The following is a 15,851-nucleotide window of genomic DNA, read 5'->3' as shown; positions in this document are numbered from 1 at the left end:
TCGTTCGTCGTTTTTCTTCGCTTCTTGAGTTCGTTCTTCAATTCGTTTTTATGCGAATTTGTGGTTAGTTTCTTCGTTCTTCCAGTTGATTGTTGGCATCTGTTAGTTCTTGTGCTTGCTTAGTTGATTGATTGCGGTTCTTCTGCAAATTCGATTTGTTCTTTGATTTTCTTGCCCAATTTTTCGACCTAGAAATTTTTTGGTTCATATTCTGTGAAAATATGAGTAGTTCTGAGTCTGTTGTTGATCCTTCTCAAGATCCTACCTCTCCGATGTACTTACATCCTTCTGATAGCCCTGGTATGAAATTAGTTTCTGAGAAGTTTGATGGACATGGTTATGGTGACTGGAAGAGGTCTATGTTGATCAGTTTGTCTGCCAAAAATAAGCTAGGTTTTGTGGATGGTACAGTCAGTAAGCCTGCGTCTGATTCATCTAGTCTTAAAGCTTGGGAGCGTTGTAATAGCATGATAATTTCTTGGATCCTTGGTGTCTTAGATATCTTGCTAGAAGCGTATTGTATTTCACTACTGCTAGGGAAATATGGTTAAATCTGGAAGAACGTTATGGTGCTTCATCTGGCACAGTTCTGTATTCTCTTGAACTTGCTATTAATCAGATTGAGCAAGGTTTAGATGATGTTTCAACATTTTACACTAAGATCAAGAGGCTTTGGGATCAGTTGGATGACGTTGATCCACTTCCATACTGTCATTGTGCCAATTGTACATGTACTGTGGCTCAAAAGTTACTCAAATCTCAGCAGGATAAGAGACTTGTTCAGTTTCTAATGAAACTTAGTGATGGCTTTGAGGTTGTGCGGGGGAGTATATTGTTGATGCAACCTCTACCTCATATTTCTTATGCTTATAGACTTCTTATGCAAGAAGAGAAGCATAGGTCATTGTATAAGGATCACAAGGAGTCAGGTGTGACTATTTCTGATGATGCTCTGGCTCTTGCTGCTAATAGAGGCAGGTTTCAGGAGAGGTGGACTAACAGGCAACCTCATAACAGGAAACCTATGCACATGAACTCTACTCCTCGAGGTTATAATGGTTCAAATCATTCTTCAGAGAATTTTCAGCAAAGGAATGTGAACTATTATTGTGACTACTGTAAGGTTCCTGGTCACAGCATGAAGAGATGCTATAAGCTGAATGGATATCCACCCAACTTCAAGTTTGACAATCAAAAGAAGTTAGCAGCTGCAGTTCACTCAGGAGATTCTGAGATTTCCATAGATGAGCAGGGGAGATTGATGATACCACCAGATCAGACTCAGCAGGTTCTGGAGCTTATGGCCAAGCAAAAGCAAGCTGCATCTGAGATCTCAGGAGCAAGTTCTTCCAAGTCTGCTAATGTAGCAGGTAAAATCTGTCTATTATATTCTCTTACTAATAGCTGGATAATAGACAGTGGAGCAACATATCATATCTGTCATGATAGGCCATTCTTTGTTTCTTGGCATAAAATTGGTGGAGACAATAATCATATAACAATTCCAGATGGGAGTAAGGTCTTAGTCACTCATAAAGGTGATATAAGATTGAGTGAAGATATTGTTCTGAAGGATGTGCTTTATGTGGCACAATTTAAGTTCAATTTGGTTTCAATACCAAAGATTTGTATGGACTTAAGATGTTCTGCTGTGTTCATTGACAATACCTGTGTTCATTGACAATACCTGTGTTCTTCAGAGTTCTTCAATGAGACCACATGTTCTTGGTAAGCTGCAAAATGGGTTGTACTATCTGGATGACACCTTGGTACAGAATAGTTCATCTCAATCTGTTGCTGCTGTTTCAAAGACAGATTTAGGCATCAATAATTCCAAGTTGTGGCACTTGAGAATGGGACATCTTCCTATTCAACAACTTGGGTATGTTTCTTATTTTCATAATGTTCCTTGTTTAGGTGATTCTTTTTGCCAAATATGTCCTGCTGCTAGGCAAAATAGATTACCATTCAAGCTTAGTGAAATAAGAACTTCCTGTGCTTTTCAGTTACTTCACATAGATGTGTGGGGTCCATATAAAGTTGTTTCTCATAATGGCTGTAGAATTTTTCTGACCATTGTGGATGACTTTACTAGGATGACTTGGGTTTTCTTTATGAAAAGGAAGTCTGATGTTGTTGGTGTCCTTACTAGTTTCTTAACATTTGTGGAAAATCAGTTTAATACTACAGTTAAGAAAGTTAGATAGACAATGCTCTTGAACATTGTGAAGGAGAAATGAAGTTGCTCTATGATAAGAAAGGCATTGAACATAATAGAAGTTGTACTGAAACTCCACAGCAGAATGGAGTTGTGGAAAGGAAGCATAAACATTTGTTAGAAACTTCTAGAGCTTTGTTCTTTCAGTCCAAGTTGCCCATTCAGTTCTGGAATGAATGTGTATTGTGTGCTGCTCATTTAATAAATAGAATGCCATTGAGTGTTTTGTCCAATAGTAGTCCCTATGAGAAATTGTATGGACATAACACCAAACCTTGATTATTTGAGAGTTTTTGGGTGCTTGTGTTTTGCTTCAACTCTTCAACAAGGAAGAAGTAAATTTGATCCTAGAGCCAAGCCATTTGTGTTCCTAGGATACTCACCAGGGCAAAAGGGTTATAAAATTCTTGATATGGATACTTTGAAAGTTCATACATCCAGAGATGTGGTGTTTAAGGAACATCACTTTCCTTATCATCACTCTTCTTCTTCTACCTCTTCTCCCACACCTTTCTTTCTTCAAACTGTCACTGATTTCACACCTTTCCTAGATGATCCTATACCTGATATTTTCCAAAGCCCAAATACAAATTTCCATACAGATTCTGATAACACCTCACCTCCTCCATCAAACCCCACAAATTCTTCTTTTTTTGATCCTTCTTCCCCATCTTCTCATTCTGTCTCTGACTCTTCTTCTTCTTCTCATTCTTCTTCTCATTCTTCACCAATAAATCAGATTGTTGACTTACAAAGATCCGATAGACCTAGAAAACCTCCTACCTATCTCTCAAAATATTACTGTAACATATCAACCACCACTATTTCTCAACCTCACTGGTGTAATCTCATTAGCTTTGATTCTCTCCCACCTCACCATCAACATTCAGTTGTTGTCTCTGAATCCAATTCAGAACCAGTGAGTTACAGTGAGGCAGATAGGGATCCTAACTGGGTTCATGCACTGAATCTTGAGTTGAAAGCTTTAGAGCACAACAGAACTTGGATAGTTGTGGATTTGCCTGCAGGAAAGAAGTGTATTGGTTGCAAATGGGTATATAAGATAAAGCTTAAATCTGATGGTACTGTGGAAAGATTTAAAGCAAGGTTAGTGGCTAAAGGCTTCACACAAAAGTTTGGAATTGATTTTACAGAAACCTTTAGCACAGTGGTGAAGATGTCAACCATTAGATGTATCATTGCTTTGGCTACAAGTATGGGTTGGATGTTGTTCCAACTTGATGTCAACAATGCATTTCTTCATGGGGATCTCCATGAAGAGGTGTATATGAAGCCTCCAGAGGGTTATACTGTTCCTAATGGAAAGGTCTGCAGGTTGATAAAGTCATTATATGGTCTCAAGCAGGCTTCTAGACAGTGGTTTGCTAAACTACTGAGTGAATTAAGGGTTTTGGGCTTCTTACAATCTAAAAATGATTATTCCTTATTTCTGAGAAGACACAATGGGTTGATAACCATTGCAGCTGTGTATGTAGATGATGTAATTCTGACAGGAAGTGATTCTGAAGGCATTGATATATTGAGAGCTCATCTTGACAAGGTTTTTAGTATCAAGGACCTTGGTCAGTTGAGTTATTTTTTGGGGATAGAGATTGGGTATATGTCTTCTGGAATTTGTTTGTCTCAGAGGAAGTTTACAAAGGAATTGTTATTGGATTGTGGTATACAGGAGTTTAAATCAGTGGTCACTCCCTTGCCATTGAATCTGAAACTCAATGCTGTTGATGGTGATTTGTTCCCTGATCCAAGTTTATACAGATGTTTGGTTGGGAAGCTCAACTTTTTGACTCATACAAGGCCTGACTTGAGCTATACTGTGCAACATCTTAGTCAGTATATGTAAAATCCCAGAGTTCCTCATTATGATGCTTTACTTCATGTCATGAATTATCTGGCTTCTACTCTGGGTCAAGGCATTCTTCTCAATGGTTCTTCTGACTTGACTTTACAAGCCTTCTCAGACTCTGATTGGGGTGCTTGTCAAGACACTAGACGTTCTATATCTGGTTATATACTGTTGCTTGGGGGGTCTCCTGTTAGTTGGAAGTCCAAGAAGCAGAGTACTGTATCTAAGAGTTCTGCTGAAGCAGAATACAGAGCTCTTTCTGCAGCTGCTAGTGAAGTTACTTGGATGGTGCGCATTTTGGGTGAGCTTGGTGTATCTGTTACTCAGCCTGTCACTTTGTTTTGTGACAATCAGAGTTCCATCCACATTGCTAAAAACCCTGTTCAACATGAAAGAACAAAGCACATCGAAATTGATGTGCATTTTACCAGGGATAAAGTCCTAGAGGGGTTGCTCGAGATTGTTTATTTACCTACTTCAGCTCAGTTGGCTGATATATTTACTAAGATTCTCCCATCTGCTCAGTTCAGGGAGCTTCTATCCAAATTGGTCTGAATTTGCGGGGGGATGTTGAAGATCGGACTGAAGATGCCACCTCAGACCAAGTTGGTCATAACAAACTTATGACAGCTCAGCATTTCTGTAACTAACTTTATGATTTAGTTGGAACAGTAGCTAGCTATAAATACTCTGATGTAAAGTTATTACAAGCTATCTATTCATAATTTTCCCTTCACACTTTTCTCGTTTTTCTCTCTCTAAAATCTCTCTCTTCTTCTTCAAGCTTCCTCAAGCTTCCATTAATGGAGGTCTTAGTTTTCGCTTCTCTGTTCAAGCAATAAACTCAATTCGCAGATTCTGTCAATACATAAACAAACAAATTTACAAAATTCAACACAAACTCTTAATAAAGTGAATATACATATAATACACACAATATTTAATTTCTTATTTTCCGCTTAACAACCTCTACATACAGTAAATTGTTTTGTGAGTTTGAACAAGGTGCTAGCTAGCCGTACAGCTCCAACATCTCCATCAAACTTATCCCATAAAATCGTTTCTATCATTTTTTTTCTAAAAAAAAATATAATGATTAGAACTTTAACTTTTAATTAAAGAACTAATATAGACTTGACTAAAACAAACCACACACACTTAAGTCCCCTCCCATTTGACTCTCAAATCCATTATTTACCCTCTTATTAATTAATTCCTTCCAGCAACAATAATCCAAATTACAACCCATTAACAATGGTCAATGAAGAACCTCACCTTCATCCATATCCTCAACCACCACATGATTTTGATCATGTTGATAATCATGAACATGAATTTATTAGTAACTCATCAAAATCCATGATCCTTAAAACAATAACCATCCTCTTTTCCATCTTCATATCCTTGTACATCAACTACAAACCAAGACACCTCTCCCTCTCCATCTACAACGTCCAAATCCCAACCTTCATCGGCTCTTACAGTGGCTCCACCGTTAGCTTCATCTTATCCTTTGAAGGCACGGTTTCGAACCCTACACGCTCCGACTTTTCTTACTCTAGCAGCTCAGCCGACGTCTTCTACGCTGGTAAACAAGTTGGATCCTTGTTCATCCCCGGTAGATTTGTCGCCTCCGGTATGGAGAACGTCATGGAGGCTTCTATAAATGTTAACCCGTTTCCGGTGTCTGCGGTGGGCTTGGGGTATATTCCGGTTATGTATGGATTAAAGAGGGCGCCGAAGCCGACGATAGAAGTGGAGTTGAGGATGAAGATAGTAGGAAGAAAGTCTCAGTCGTGGTTTTTTGATCGTCATGTTTGGACCGTTAATTGTCGTATTGGCATCGTTATTTTAGATGGATCTTTGCTTTATGTTTCTTGCTAGAATGCTAGCTTACCTGTACGGTTAGGCTACATTAACTTACTACCTCGTTTCATATTATTTACAATTTTATAATATTTTATATCTCATAAATAATACTTTAAAATTACAAATATATGAAATGGAGGTAATATTTATTATTTAAGTTGATGAGTACTCGTAGTAAGTACTCCGTATTTGTTTGCTGAGTACTCCCTTTGTATTTTTGTTTATTTATAAGTGAAACTTTTTTACAAATCAAGTTTAGTTTGGTTTTAGGAAAGGAAAACACCTTTCAACCATGAGGTTGGAGGTTCAATCCCCACTAATGAGTAGTGACAATGTTGGGGTGGAATTCCATTACATACCAAATATATATATATATATATATATATATATATATATATATCAATGTAAAATTTTAACAATTTCAACAAATATCATTTACAAGACTATATTTTTTCTTAGGGTTTTTCTATATAATAACCCTTTTAATTTTACTTTTCTATGTTGTGCCCCAACATATATCACTTTCTACACTGTAACCCCAATATACATTTTGTTTCTATACGGTAATCTTTCCGTTATCCCGTCGTTAAAAATTCCGTTCATGGGGCACACTGTCAATTTATTAATATTTTTCTATCGATTTGCGCTTCGGAAAATGTTACGTTAAAGGTTTTCGGGGCTATTTTGGTTCTTAAGAGTCCAAATTGAGCTCAGATTAGGCAAAAAAATAACTTAAATACCTCGTTTTTCTTATTAAGTAATGTCTTGATTTACGTGTTCACGTTTTAATACTTATAACGAGGCATTTACGTTATTTTTTTGTGAAATCGGAGTTCAATTTAGACCCTTAAGAGCCAAAATAGACCCAAAAACCTTTAATGGAACATTTTCCAACGCGCAAATTCATTTATTAATAAATTGAAACTGGACCCCCCTAACGGAATTTATGACGGCAGGGTAACGGCAATGTTACCGTATGGAAACAAAATGTATATTGGGGTTACAGTGTAGAAAGTGATATATATACGTTGGGGCACAACATAGAAAAGTGAAATTAACAAAGTTGAAAAACCCTTTTTCTTAAATACGATGGAGGTATGTCACAAATAACAAATCAAACTAGGCTATAGCAGACCAAATCAAATATAATAATTCTTTCGTATTTAGGATCAAAATGAGAAAAAAATATTTAGGTTTAGAGAGGGTTTATTTCAATGGCTTGAATGACTATATAAAGTGCTCACTCCGTTTACCAACAAAAGCTTTATTTCATGTAAAATCTTGATCTTAGATAAAAGTATCATTTTTTCACTATTGTTTTATTATACGGAGTACTTTGTATATTTTATTCACATAATCATCAATTACATTTTACAATCTTCCTTTTTATTCATTTATAACAATCAAGCTTTACTTGTAACATTTTTTTTTTTTTTTTTTAATTTTAATAACCGCTTCAATTTAATCAATCAAATTTTATTTAATTTCTTCATTTTGGTTCATCTTTTCAAACGAGCAAGACATTTAATTTATTTATCCAAAGACAATCGATTTTCATATATTCCTTGAAAATAACTACGGTATATTCCTTAACTATGCTACATTTTACAAAAATTCCATGCATACTGTCCACGTTAGTAAAAAAGGGGAGGGGGTTTAAAATTTATAACCATATATACCATCAATTAAATTAGCAGTTAATAGTACACTTATACCAAAATTCAATTTTGCATGTATACTCTTAATGAAACCGCTAATTGAATTAGTGGTCTCATTAAGAGCAAACCCGCTAATGGTTTTGATGTGAACCGGTAAAAAAAATCATTTACACAGATGTGGATGGTATATCCAAAATATTATAAAATGCGCATAATTATTGTATTAAAATTACCAACGTAGTAATTATTTTTGAGCAATTAATATGAAAATCGCTCTCTAAAGGTGAAATAGTCAAAATGTCAAATAGGCATTTCCATCACGGCATCAATAAAAGGGGTTAAGGTGGTTGACAAGGGCAATTCCGTAAAACTCACCAACAAAAAAAAGCTACAAAATTGCTAAAAAATAGTAAGCAAATCCTCAGATTCGCTATGTCATTACATGCATTTAGTAGAAAAACTGTACTGCAATTTGCTTTCAAGTCTCACTTACCCAAGTTTTTGAAATTCAAATTCATTCATGAATTATACTAGTACTACTTACATTTACATTATTTTTCTCAAAATTTTTCATCTTGATTAATCAATTAATCTCTATCATTATATTATCATGGTGGTTACACGAAGACAAAGTGGTAAAGGAGGATCAACTGAAAGATTTGGAAGTGAGATTGGTACAAGAGAGAATCATAAGATAATGTTCAAGTATGAAAAAAGAGTTCTTAAGAAGAAGTCCCCTCATTCTTCTTCTCCTGATCAGGTCTACTATACTTAAAACCATTTTATTTTAAATTGTTTGAAAATTTTCTACTTTTGATGCTCAATTTTTAGCTTGTTTGATTATAAAGTTTGATGCTTTCTTAATTTCAGGGATTTTTAAGCTTAAGTTTGAAATATAGTACAGTCCCAATTTAATTAGTATGGAGTACTAATATTCATAATCGGGGTCATAAATTATAAATACTTAGCTTTTGTCTGTTACTTAAGGAATTGGTTTAGGTATATCCGGCTGAAATTTGAAGCAGTTGTTAGTTGAGTATGGTGTTGAATCATATCATTAATTTGTCATCATTTTTCGTGTCAAGTTATAAAAAAGATGCCTCTTAATGTTACTCAGACTCGGCTAGAAGTGTTAAGCACGTGTGTTCAAAGGTAAAACATGAAATTTTTATGAAATGTGTGCAATTGTGCCTGATTTTGACCAAAAAGAAGTGTCGAAGTATGTCACTGGTTATATTCAAGGGTCATATATCTGACGTGAGTATTTGAGCTAAAATTAGTAGTCGCGGAGTAAATTGGTGACTAATGCTACCCTGATATACTAGCCGTATGAGTTCAATTCATAGTTTAGAAAAAGGTTTCTTAATTTGACTTGTGGTAAGTTGTTCTCTCGCTGAGTATAAAAGAGCTGATGAATTTGCTATAGTTTTGTCCTGCTTAGAAGATTCTTATACTGAACATGGGTTTAAAAATGAGCTCAATGATTAATTGTACTCTTAAGGTGTATCGTACAAGAGTGCTCCCCAATTCAAAACTGCTGGAAAATTTTCGTGTTTAACTATGTTCAATACTTCATGTTTTGTGGAAGGGTAACAATTCAAATGAATGCTCCTTAGATGTATCAATTCCCTTGAGTTCCTAATATGGGGTTTAATAACATTCCAGCCTTCAAAAGGGACGGTTTCTAATGACCCCGCCATCCTGTATAAGATGGAAACCTCACATGAAGCAAAAAAGACAGTGACAAATGCTGCAGATGAAGAAAATACACATGCTGCATTTGGGTTTGGGTATGCAGGAGGGACTCCAGCTGAGGGTCGTGTAAAATCGGAAAGTGCTCAAGTAGTAGGATCTAAGGAGCTCCATAAGTCAATCGAGAATTACATGATTCCTTTTCATCCAGTGCACGGGAATCTACTGACAGCTTGTGTCAATGCATCACAAGGAAACATTGGCCACCGAGATGAGCAGCAGTGTACAAGCTTCAATGTTACAGAGTATGTTGAGCAGATGCACGATGATGATCTCTTGTCTGAGGTAGACTCGGCAGGATGTGATAGTAGCCTGAGATCTGTGAGGGGCTATAAAGTAAAGCCCGAGTCTGTGGACCTCCTCACCTCAGTTCTTTATAAGTATGGGGACATTGGTGATAACTGCTCTATAGGATCGCCCACTATTCGTTCATTTTACATGCAGAATATCTGTGACATTGTCGAAAAGTTGAAGAATTCCAACTGTATCTCACTCATCACAAAATCTGAAGCTGAAAAAATGCTGGTTTTCCTTAAAGATGCTGAAAATGTATGCTTCAATGTTGGATGGCTCAAAAGGAGGATCAATGAGATATATGAAGGAAAGCAAGCATTCACTATGCTCAAGGCACCTTCTGAGCTAAAACACTTTCATGCTGAACAAAAGGCCAAGATTCACAGTGCAAAACAAAAAACAGAAATTTACAAGAAAGAGATTGCTATACATCAACAGCAGATTGATATGCATCAACAACAAATTCATGATCTGCAAGAAAAAATCCACACTGCCAATGCTGAGGTCGCTGTGTATGAGGAGGAAGCGCTGAACTCTGAGAAGGCAATTGCTGAGTGCAAAGCGAAGCTGAGACTTCTTGTTGGATTAAAATCCTTGGATCAAGGTTTGCTTTAACTAAACTATGAGTGTCCTGATAAGCTCTTATTAGAATGATGGCCTGTAGATTTCTTCTAACTATGCAGTTGTAGATAGTCAAACAAGTGTTCTAACTTTTAACACCAATGTTGTAATAACTAGTAACTGACAATATATAATGTTTTAGCTGTGAATCTGTGATAACGTTCTGAAACTTAGCAGATGTCTTCGAATGTCATTTGAGCACCTACTTCTCGTTAGCATCATTGTTGCTACGGTGCTATCTGAGATATGAAATGCCGGTAAATACAGTTTCCATCATCTGGTGCACTTGCAGCTCGGATGATTCTTAACAAACTCTCAGTTGAATAAGGTATTTTTGTTTGGTATTGACAATTTATATACATTATTCTCCCTTTTCTTTTTTGGTTAAAACATTTTTCTCCCAAAATGCTACTTACTACAAGTCTACGAATTCCCACAACATATTATTAGTAACTTCGTTTTGTAAAAGAACTTTCAAGCATAGACCAAGTACAAGTTTATACTCCAATAATAACAGAGTAATGACAAATTGATTATGATGCAATAACTAAGTATTAGTGCAAGTGAAGTATTCCATTTATACTGAAAATCAGGGTGATATACCATGATACTAGCCTACTCGGTCTGATATTTTTGTTTGGACTCGGAGGGATCGCAAGCATCCGACGACGACAAAATACAAGTTGACAACCATAAACTTACATATTAGAACATCTCCAGTATAAAAAAAAATAGAACCAACCACTCTTCCTTTGATTAAATACAACACAACCACTCCACTAGACCACTAGTACTCCCAATTCAATGTCAACGAATGCAGATTCAATACAAAATAAGGAAAACCTCTAAGAAAGACTCCATCTCCAGACCCAGGAATACTAGCTATACAGATAGGCACAAGTCTTGAAATTCACCTGTGACTCAGGTTGCCACCACTGCTGCAGAGCATGGGCTTTCTTCAAATCTGGAGCAGCTGCCAAGTTGATTGTTAAGCAAGCTGAGGGAAGGAGATGAACTGGCTCTGCCTCTTTCCCGAATGCTGTCATCAAAAGACCCCCGAGGGAATGCTGAGTGGCCATTTTTTCAATCTGCCCCACCCCAAGCTTTTCCATCTTTTCCCTGTGCTGAAAATACCCAATATATTCCGAACATATATGATCAGCAGGATGTACATATAGGTTCGGGACCCATGTTGCTAAAGATGAGAAAGTCTCTACTGAACGATTCTTCTGCTGAGGCTGCTTCACAGCCATGGCAAATGCAAGTCCGGCAGTTATCACGCTGCCAGCAACTCGAATCCCATGTTTGACTCCCTCATGCTTAATTTGTTCTATTGGAGCCGATATGAATGGTGGGTTGAAGAGGAAAGTTGTGAGGAAGGTACCCATCACGGCCATTTCCTTTCCTGCAAGGATGGCCATGGCTGCTCCTAGAGAATGGCCTGCCAACCAAACGTTGCGATGTTGAGAAGAGGCTACCGTGTCTCTTACAGCTTGGACTGCGATTCTTGAACGAGTTGCTTTGTGAAGCCCTTGGCGAAGGATATGAAGGTCCAGCTCAATGTCACGTGTTACGCTGTCTCGGCTGGTTAAGGTGCCTCTAAAGGCGATCACGTAATGTGGGATTACTTCCTTTGATTTATCCAATGAGGATGTTTTCAACTCATATTCATATATGGCTCCAAATATTGAGTGATCAACATCATCAACAAGCTGTCTGATGAGGCGGAAATTGAAGAACTCCCACCAAGGGGATGCAAGAGCATGCTTGGCATCGCGGTTTTCTTGACGGTCTCGCTCAAGGATATAGACCCCAGCAACAAGGGATGCAGCAACAGATCTCCGGTGATGTTCATTATCCCTAAATATGGTCAAGAGCAATAATTAACCTCCCATTCATCATAAAACTAAAAAATAACCTTATTTTAAAAAGGTTTACAACAGTTGCTAGAACACATGGTCAACTAAGCAAACAAGAGTAACAAATTCATGGTAAACACCAAAGCTCAATGCCTCAAACATATAAATACTTTGATTTCTGACGTCTTAAAGGCCTCAATTTTAATTAAATGATTCTTTGCCAATGGCACATTGTCCAGTGGAAGAGCTAGCCACTTATCTATCACAACTATAGGGTAATTGGTTGCCTTCTTAATCTATTTGTTAGGGGGCATTTAATGAGCTGTAGCACAATGCCAATAGTATGCTTTACTAAAGTTATCAAGGGAAAACAATAGACAGAGGAAAACAAGAGGCTAGAGAGAAATACACAAAGCCAAAATAGGGGAAGGTGACAAAGTTACACATATGTTGGAAAACATACACATCTAAACTCCAGCCATAATGTAAGCAAAAATGACGGTAGACAAAAAATCTGCGGAGCTCAAAAATTATGAGAGCCACACCTGCTGCTCTATACATAGAAGGAAGCAGACAATAAACCCAAAATTCAAGATAACCGCATAACTTTTGCTGTTTTGCAACATCCATCAAAATAATCATGTCTCAATTCTTCAAAAGAGTTCCTCCCAAGGCAAGGTATAAAAGAAGGTCATGCGTACACAACCTTACCCCTGTAATGGATCCCAAATACAACTGCCTACAGCTTAACAAAAATTGAGAAGCATAGACTGATCATAGACATTTGATTTACAATTCAAGGACAAAGAATTGTAAGTCTTTTGGCTCTGTTGTAAATGGACAGAAAAGTAAGACGCATAATTTGTTACCTATTTTTTGGTAGCATATAAATAAAAGCATAAATAACTTTTATGTAGCAATAGCATAATTTACTCAATAATTAAGCAATTAATAGACTTGACACTCTCTATCTACCATTCTACCCTTGACACTATCAAACTGAATAGTCATGAATATAAAGGTCTTACCAATCAACAACTGTAAGGTGCAATGGTCCTATGGAGTAGAAATTCTCCCTGTCATTTACAGGTGCTACAATAGCCATGACAAGTTTACGGTCTCCTTTCTGATAACCTCTGATGTACTATCTGAACTTTTGAAGACAGGATAAGGGGTTAGAAGTAGTCTCGCCATAACAAGTCAACAACAGACTGTGAGCAAACAAATATAGCTATATTCAACAAGCTGCATCATGTGCACATTTTAGAACTATAAATAAAAATGTTGACTATTTTCCCCTTAAATATGATCATACTTAACACACACACACACACACACACACACACACACACACAAGTACTTGATTTATCTTAGGCTCTTAGCATAGTTGAGTGCACGCTATTCTGTGGGTTTATGATAATTGCCACGTATGCTGAAGACAGGTGCAAAATACACCATAGGTAGTTTCCCCTCAAACAATATAACATTATTCCCTCGTTGAAAAATTAAGTCTTCATCAATTACCACATAACATACAACCAAGAGAAGTGAACCACTTTGGCATTTTATGTACACAGTTCACAGCCTATTAGTGAACTGCAAACAACACACCATCTCAACAAATCAAGTCCGTCCCAAAAGCTGATTAAACATTTCAATTCACAATAATGAAAATCAGCTAGAGCTGTTGGGTTTGAGAGTGTGGAGAACGGTTCAAGAAGGCAAAGGGGGGTGCATAGCTTAGGAGTTTAAGCTATGGGCTATTGCTTGGTGTTAAGCAATGGTGGATGACAAAGGGTTGACTTCAATTGACCATATCTCAATATCTAGAAGTGATATTGAGATGATTCAAGTTGGAGGTGATAGCTCGTCTCAAGAGCTTTCCAACGACTGGTCATAAGCTAAATTTGGCCAAGAAACGAGGAAGATATGGCTGTTTTGCGAGAAGCTGTTTTGCAGGGGAAAGCGGAGCGGCCGCTCCTCTTGTGGGAGCGCCCGCTCCTCTCTATGGGAGCGTCCGCTCCATAGAGGCTCGTTTTGCCTCTTCTTCCAGTTTAATGGTGCGGCCGCTCCTGTCCATTGGAGCGCCCGCTCCAATGGGTTTCTCGGGGCTCTGTTTTCGCGTTTGAGCCTCGGTTTTTTACGGTTTTGATTTCTCCTTTGCTAGTTACTTTTAATCTTAGCCCTTGAATTATATTTAGCACTATATATACTCATGATTTGTCATTGTAAGTGTGTAATAAGATGAGGGGAAAGATGTAGAGAGAGAGAGAGAGCCTCATGTAAACCCAAACACTTAGGGTTTGAGTGTTTGAGAGGGTGAGTAGGGGTGGGAGCTTTAATGGTAATTAAAGCTTGTAATCTACATTGTTCTTCATCAAATTGTTACTCCATAGTGGATTGGTGGGTTTTTCTCCCGGTTCTCAGGTTTCCCACGGTAAATTCTCCTTGTCTCGTTTATTGCTTGTTTTCCGTCTTCGTTGTTGTTAATTGTCGTTAATCGCAAACTTAGCTAGCACATTCGTAATCCTTTCAAGAGCTATATAATACAGAAAAGAATCAGCAAACAGCTGAATATCATTAGGCATAATCAAATCACATATTCAATAAACGAAGAGCGAAAACAAATCAATGCTATATGCTTTTCACATGGTTCATTGATTTTTCTAAAACTACAATCACACTAGGGTTTTCTTAATTCTATCTGGCTAGATGCGTTAACATTACAATAGCACCAAAGCCTCGAAATTCGTTCTGCTTAAGTGCTAAACCTTAAGAATAAGTAAAGTGCTAAGCTCCATTGTCCAAAACACCTAAGATCAAAACAGTAATATTCCATGCTCCCAAAAAAAAAAGAAACATTCTTAAAAATTCATAAATTTGTTTAAATTCTAAACAAATGAAATCCCAAACTAACAATCATAAGAAAATTGCCAATCAATGAGCATTGAAATGACACTTATTAAAAGAACCCAAATCATTGAGCCTTAAAACCCAGATTTCTTCCCTAAAGTTCTACACTTTAGATGCATTTCACTCTATTGGTAAAAATGAAAATGAGGAATTGCAACAGAACATAAACAATAATGTTCAAATTGATTAAAAACCAACCAAATCCAAAGAGGGGTTGCATAATTAAACAAGAAATTTTAAAATGGGGTTCATCAAATGACAACAATACCAGAAAATTAAACATTAACACAATAAAAACAATAAAAGGGGGAGTAATTTACCTTAAAAATTGAAGAATAAGACCGACAATAGTATTAGTTATAAAAAGGGGTTGATGTTTGAATGTCGTATTCGAAAAAAGGGTGGGAGGTTTAAGATGTTTCAACCTGGATTTACAAGGAGATGCCCAGAATAGATCCCGGAATAAAAGTGATTTTTGTGTGTTTTTAACGTTACTTGATTTGATTGAAAGGTATACAACGAAAATAACTAAACTGCGTCGTATTTGGAGTTTATTACGGAGTACTGTAATTCGTATTCAGGATAATTTTGTTGCTCAAACTTTTTTTTATGCCATGGTAGAATATTGAGTAGGATTCTAGAATCACCTAATTTTCGCCTTTTAAGAATATCTTTACTTGGATTGATTTGTTATATTAGTACTTTGCTAATTTGAAACGTGTCAATTGATCGAGAAAGTACAAGTATAAGGCCATGTTTTCTTCACCTTAAAAAAATAATATTAAGTAAAAATAGTTTTA

At 36.8% G+C, this 15,851-nt stretch overlaps 2 protein-coding genes across 3 annotated transcripts; one reads left to right on the top strand and one right to left on the bottom strand.

Annotated features, from left to right (window-relative positions):
- Positions 1-5,339: 5,339 nt before the first annotated feature.
- On the top strand, positions 5,340-5,969 carry LOC145566870 (uncharacterized). The gene has a single exon (XM_081626150.1). The coding sequence runs from the start codon at positions 5,340-5,342 to the stop codon at positions 5,967-5,969; it is 630 nt and encodes a 209-aa protein (XP_081482276.1).
- Positions 5,970-11,001: 5,032 nt separating this feature from the next.
- LOC145569217 (GDSL esterase/lipase At4g10955-like) lies at positions 11,002-15,522 on the bottom strand. Of its 2 annotated transcripts, none has more exons than XM_081628571.1 (3): positions 15,372-15,522; positions 13,167-13,291; positions 11,002-12,139 (listed from the first exon to the last, which is right to left on the bottom strand). In XM_081628571.1, the coding sequence occupies exons 2-3, from the start codon at positions 13,241-13,243 to the stop codon at positions 11,158-11,160; spliced, it is 1,059 nt and encodes a 352-aa protein (XP_081484697.1). In that variant the 5' UTR covers positions 13,244-13,291; positions 15,372-15,522; the 3' UTR covers positions 11,002-11,157. The 2 variants fall into 2 exon arrangements, with proteins under 2 accessions (XP_081484697.1, XP_081484696.1); XM_081628570.1 differs by having other exon boundaries at positions 13,167-13,286.
- Between the last annotated feature and the right edge of the window lie 329 nt (positions 15,523-15,851).

This window comes from Chenopodium album, chromosome 11 (genome assembly GCF_948465745.1).
Source record: "Chenopodium album chromosome 11, dcCheAlbu1.1, whole genome shotgun sequence".
NCBI lineage: Eukaryota > Viridiplantae > Streptophyta > Magnoliopsida > Caryophyllales > Amaranthaceae > Chenopodium > Chenopodium album.
The sequence above is the reverse complement of the archived record's forward strand: the minus strand, read 5'-3'. Positions and strand labels throughout refer to the sequence as shown.

Excerpts from the sequence above, each read along its gene's own strand:
- LOC145566870 (XM_081626150.1), top strand. The coding sequence starts at position 5,340 with ATGGTCAATGAAGAACCTCACCTTCATCCATATCCTCAACCACCACAT.
- LOC145569217 (XM_081628571.1), bottom strand. The coding sequence starts at position 13,243 with ATGGCTATTGTAGCACCTGTAAATGACAGGGAGAATTTCTACTCCATA. Across the intron at positions 12,140-13,166 it reads CACCTTACAGTTGTTGATTG|GGATAATGAACATCACCGGA; the intron begins GTAAGACCTTTA and ends GACCATATTTAG.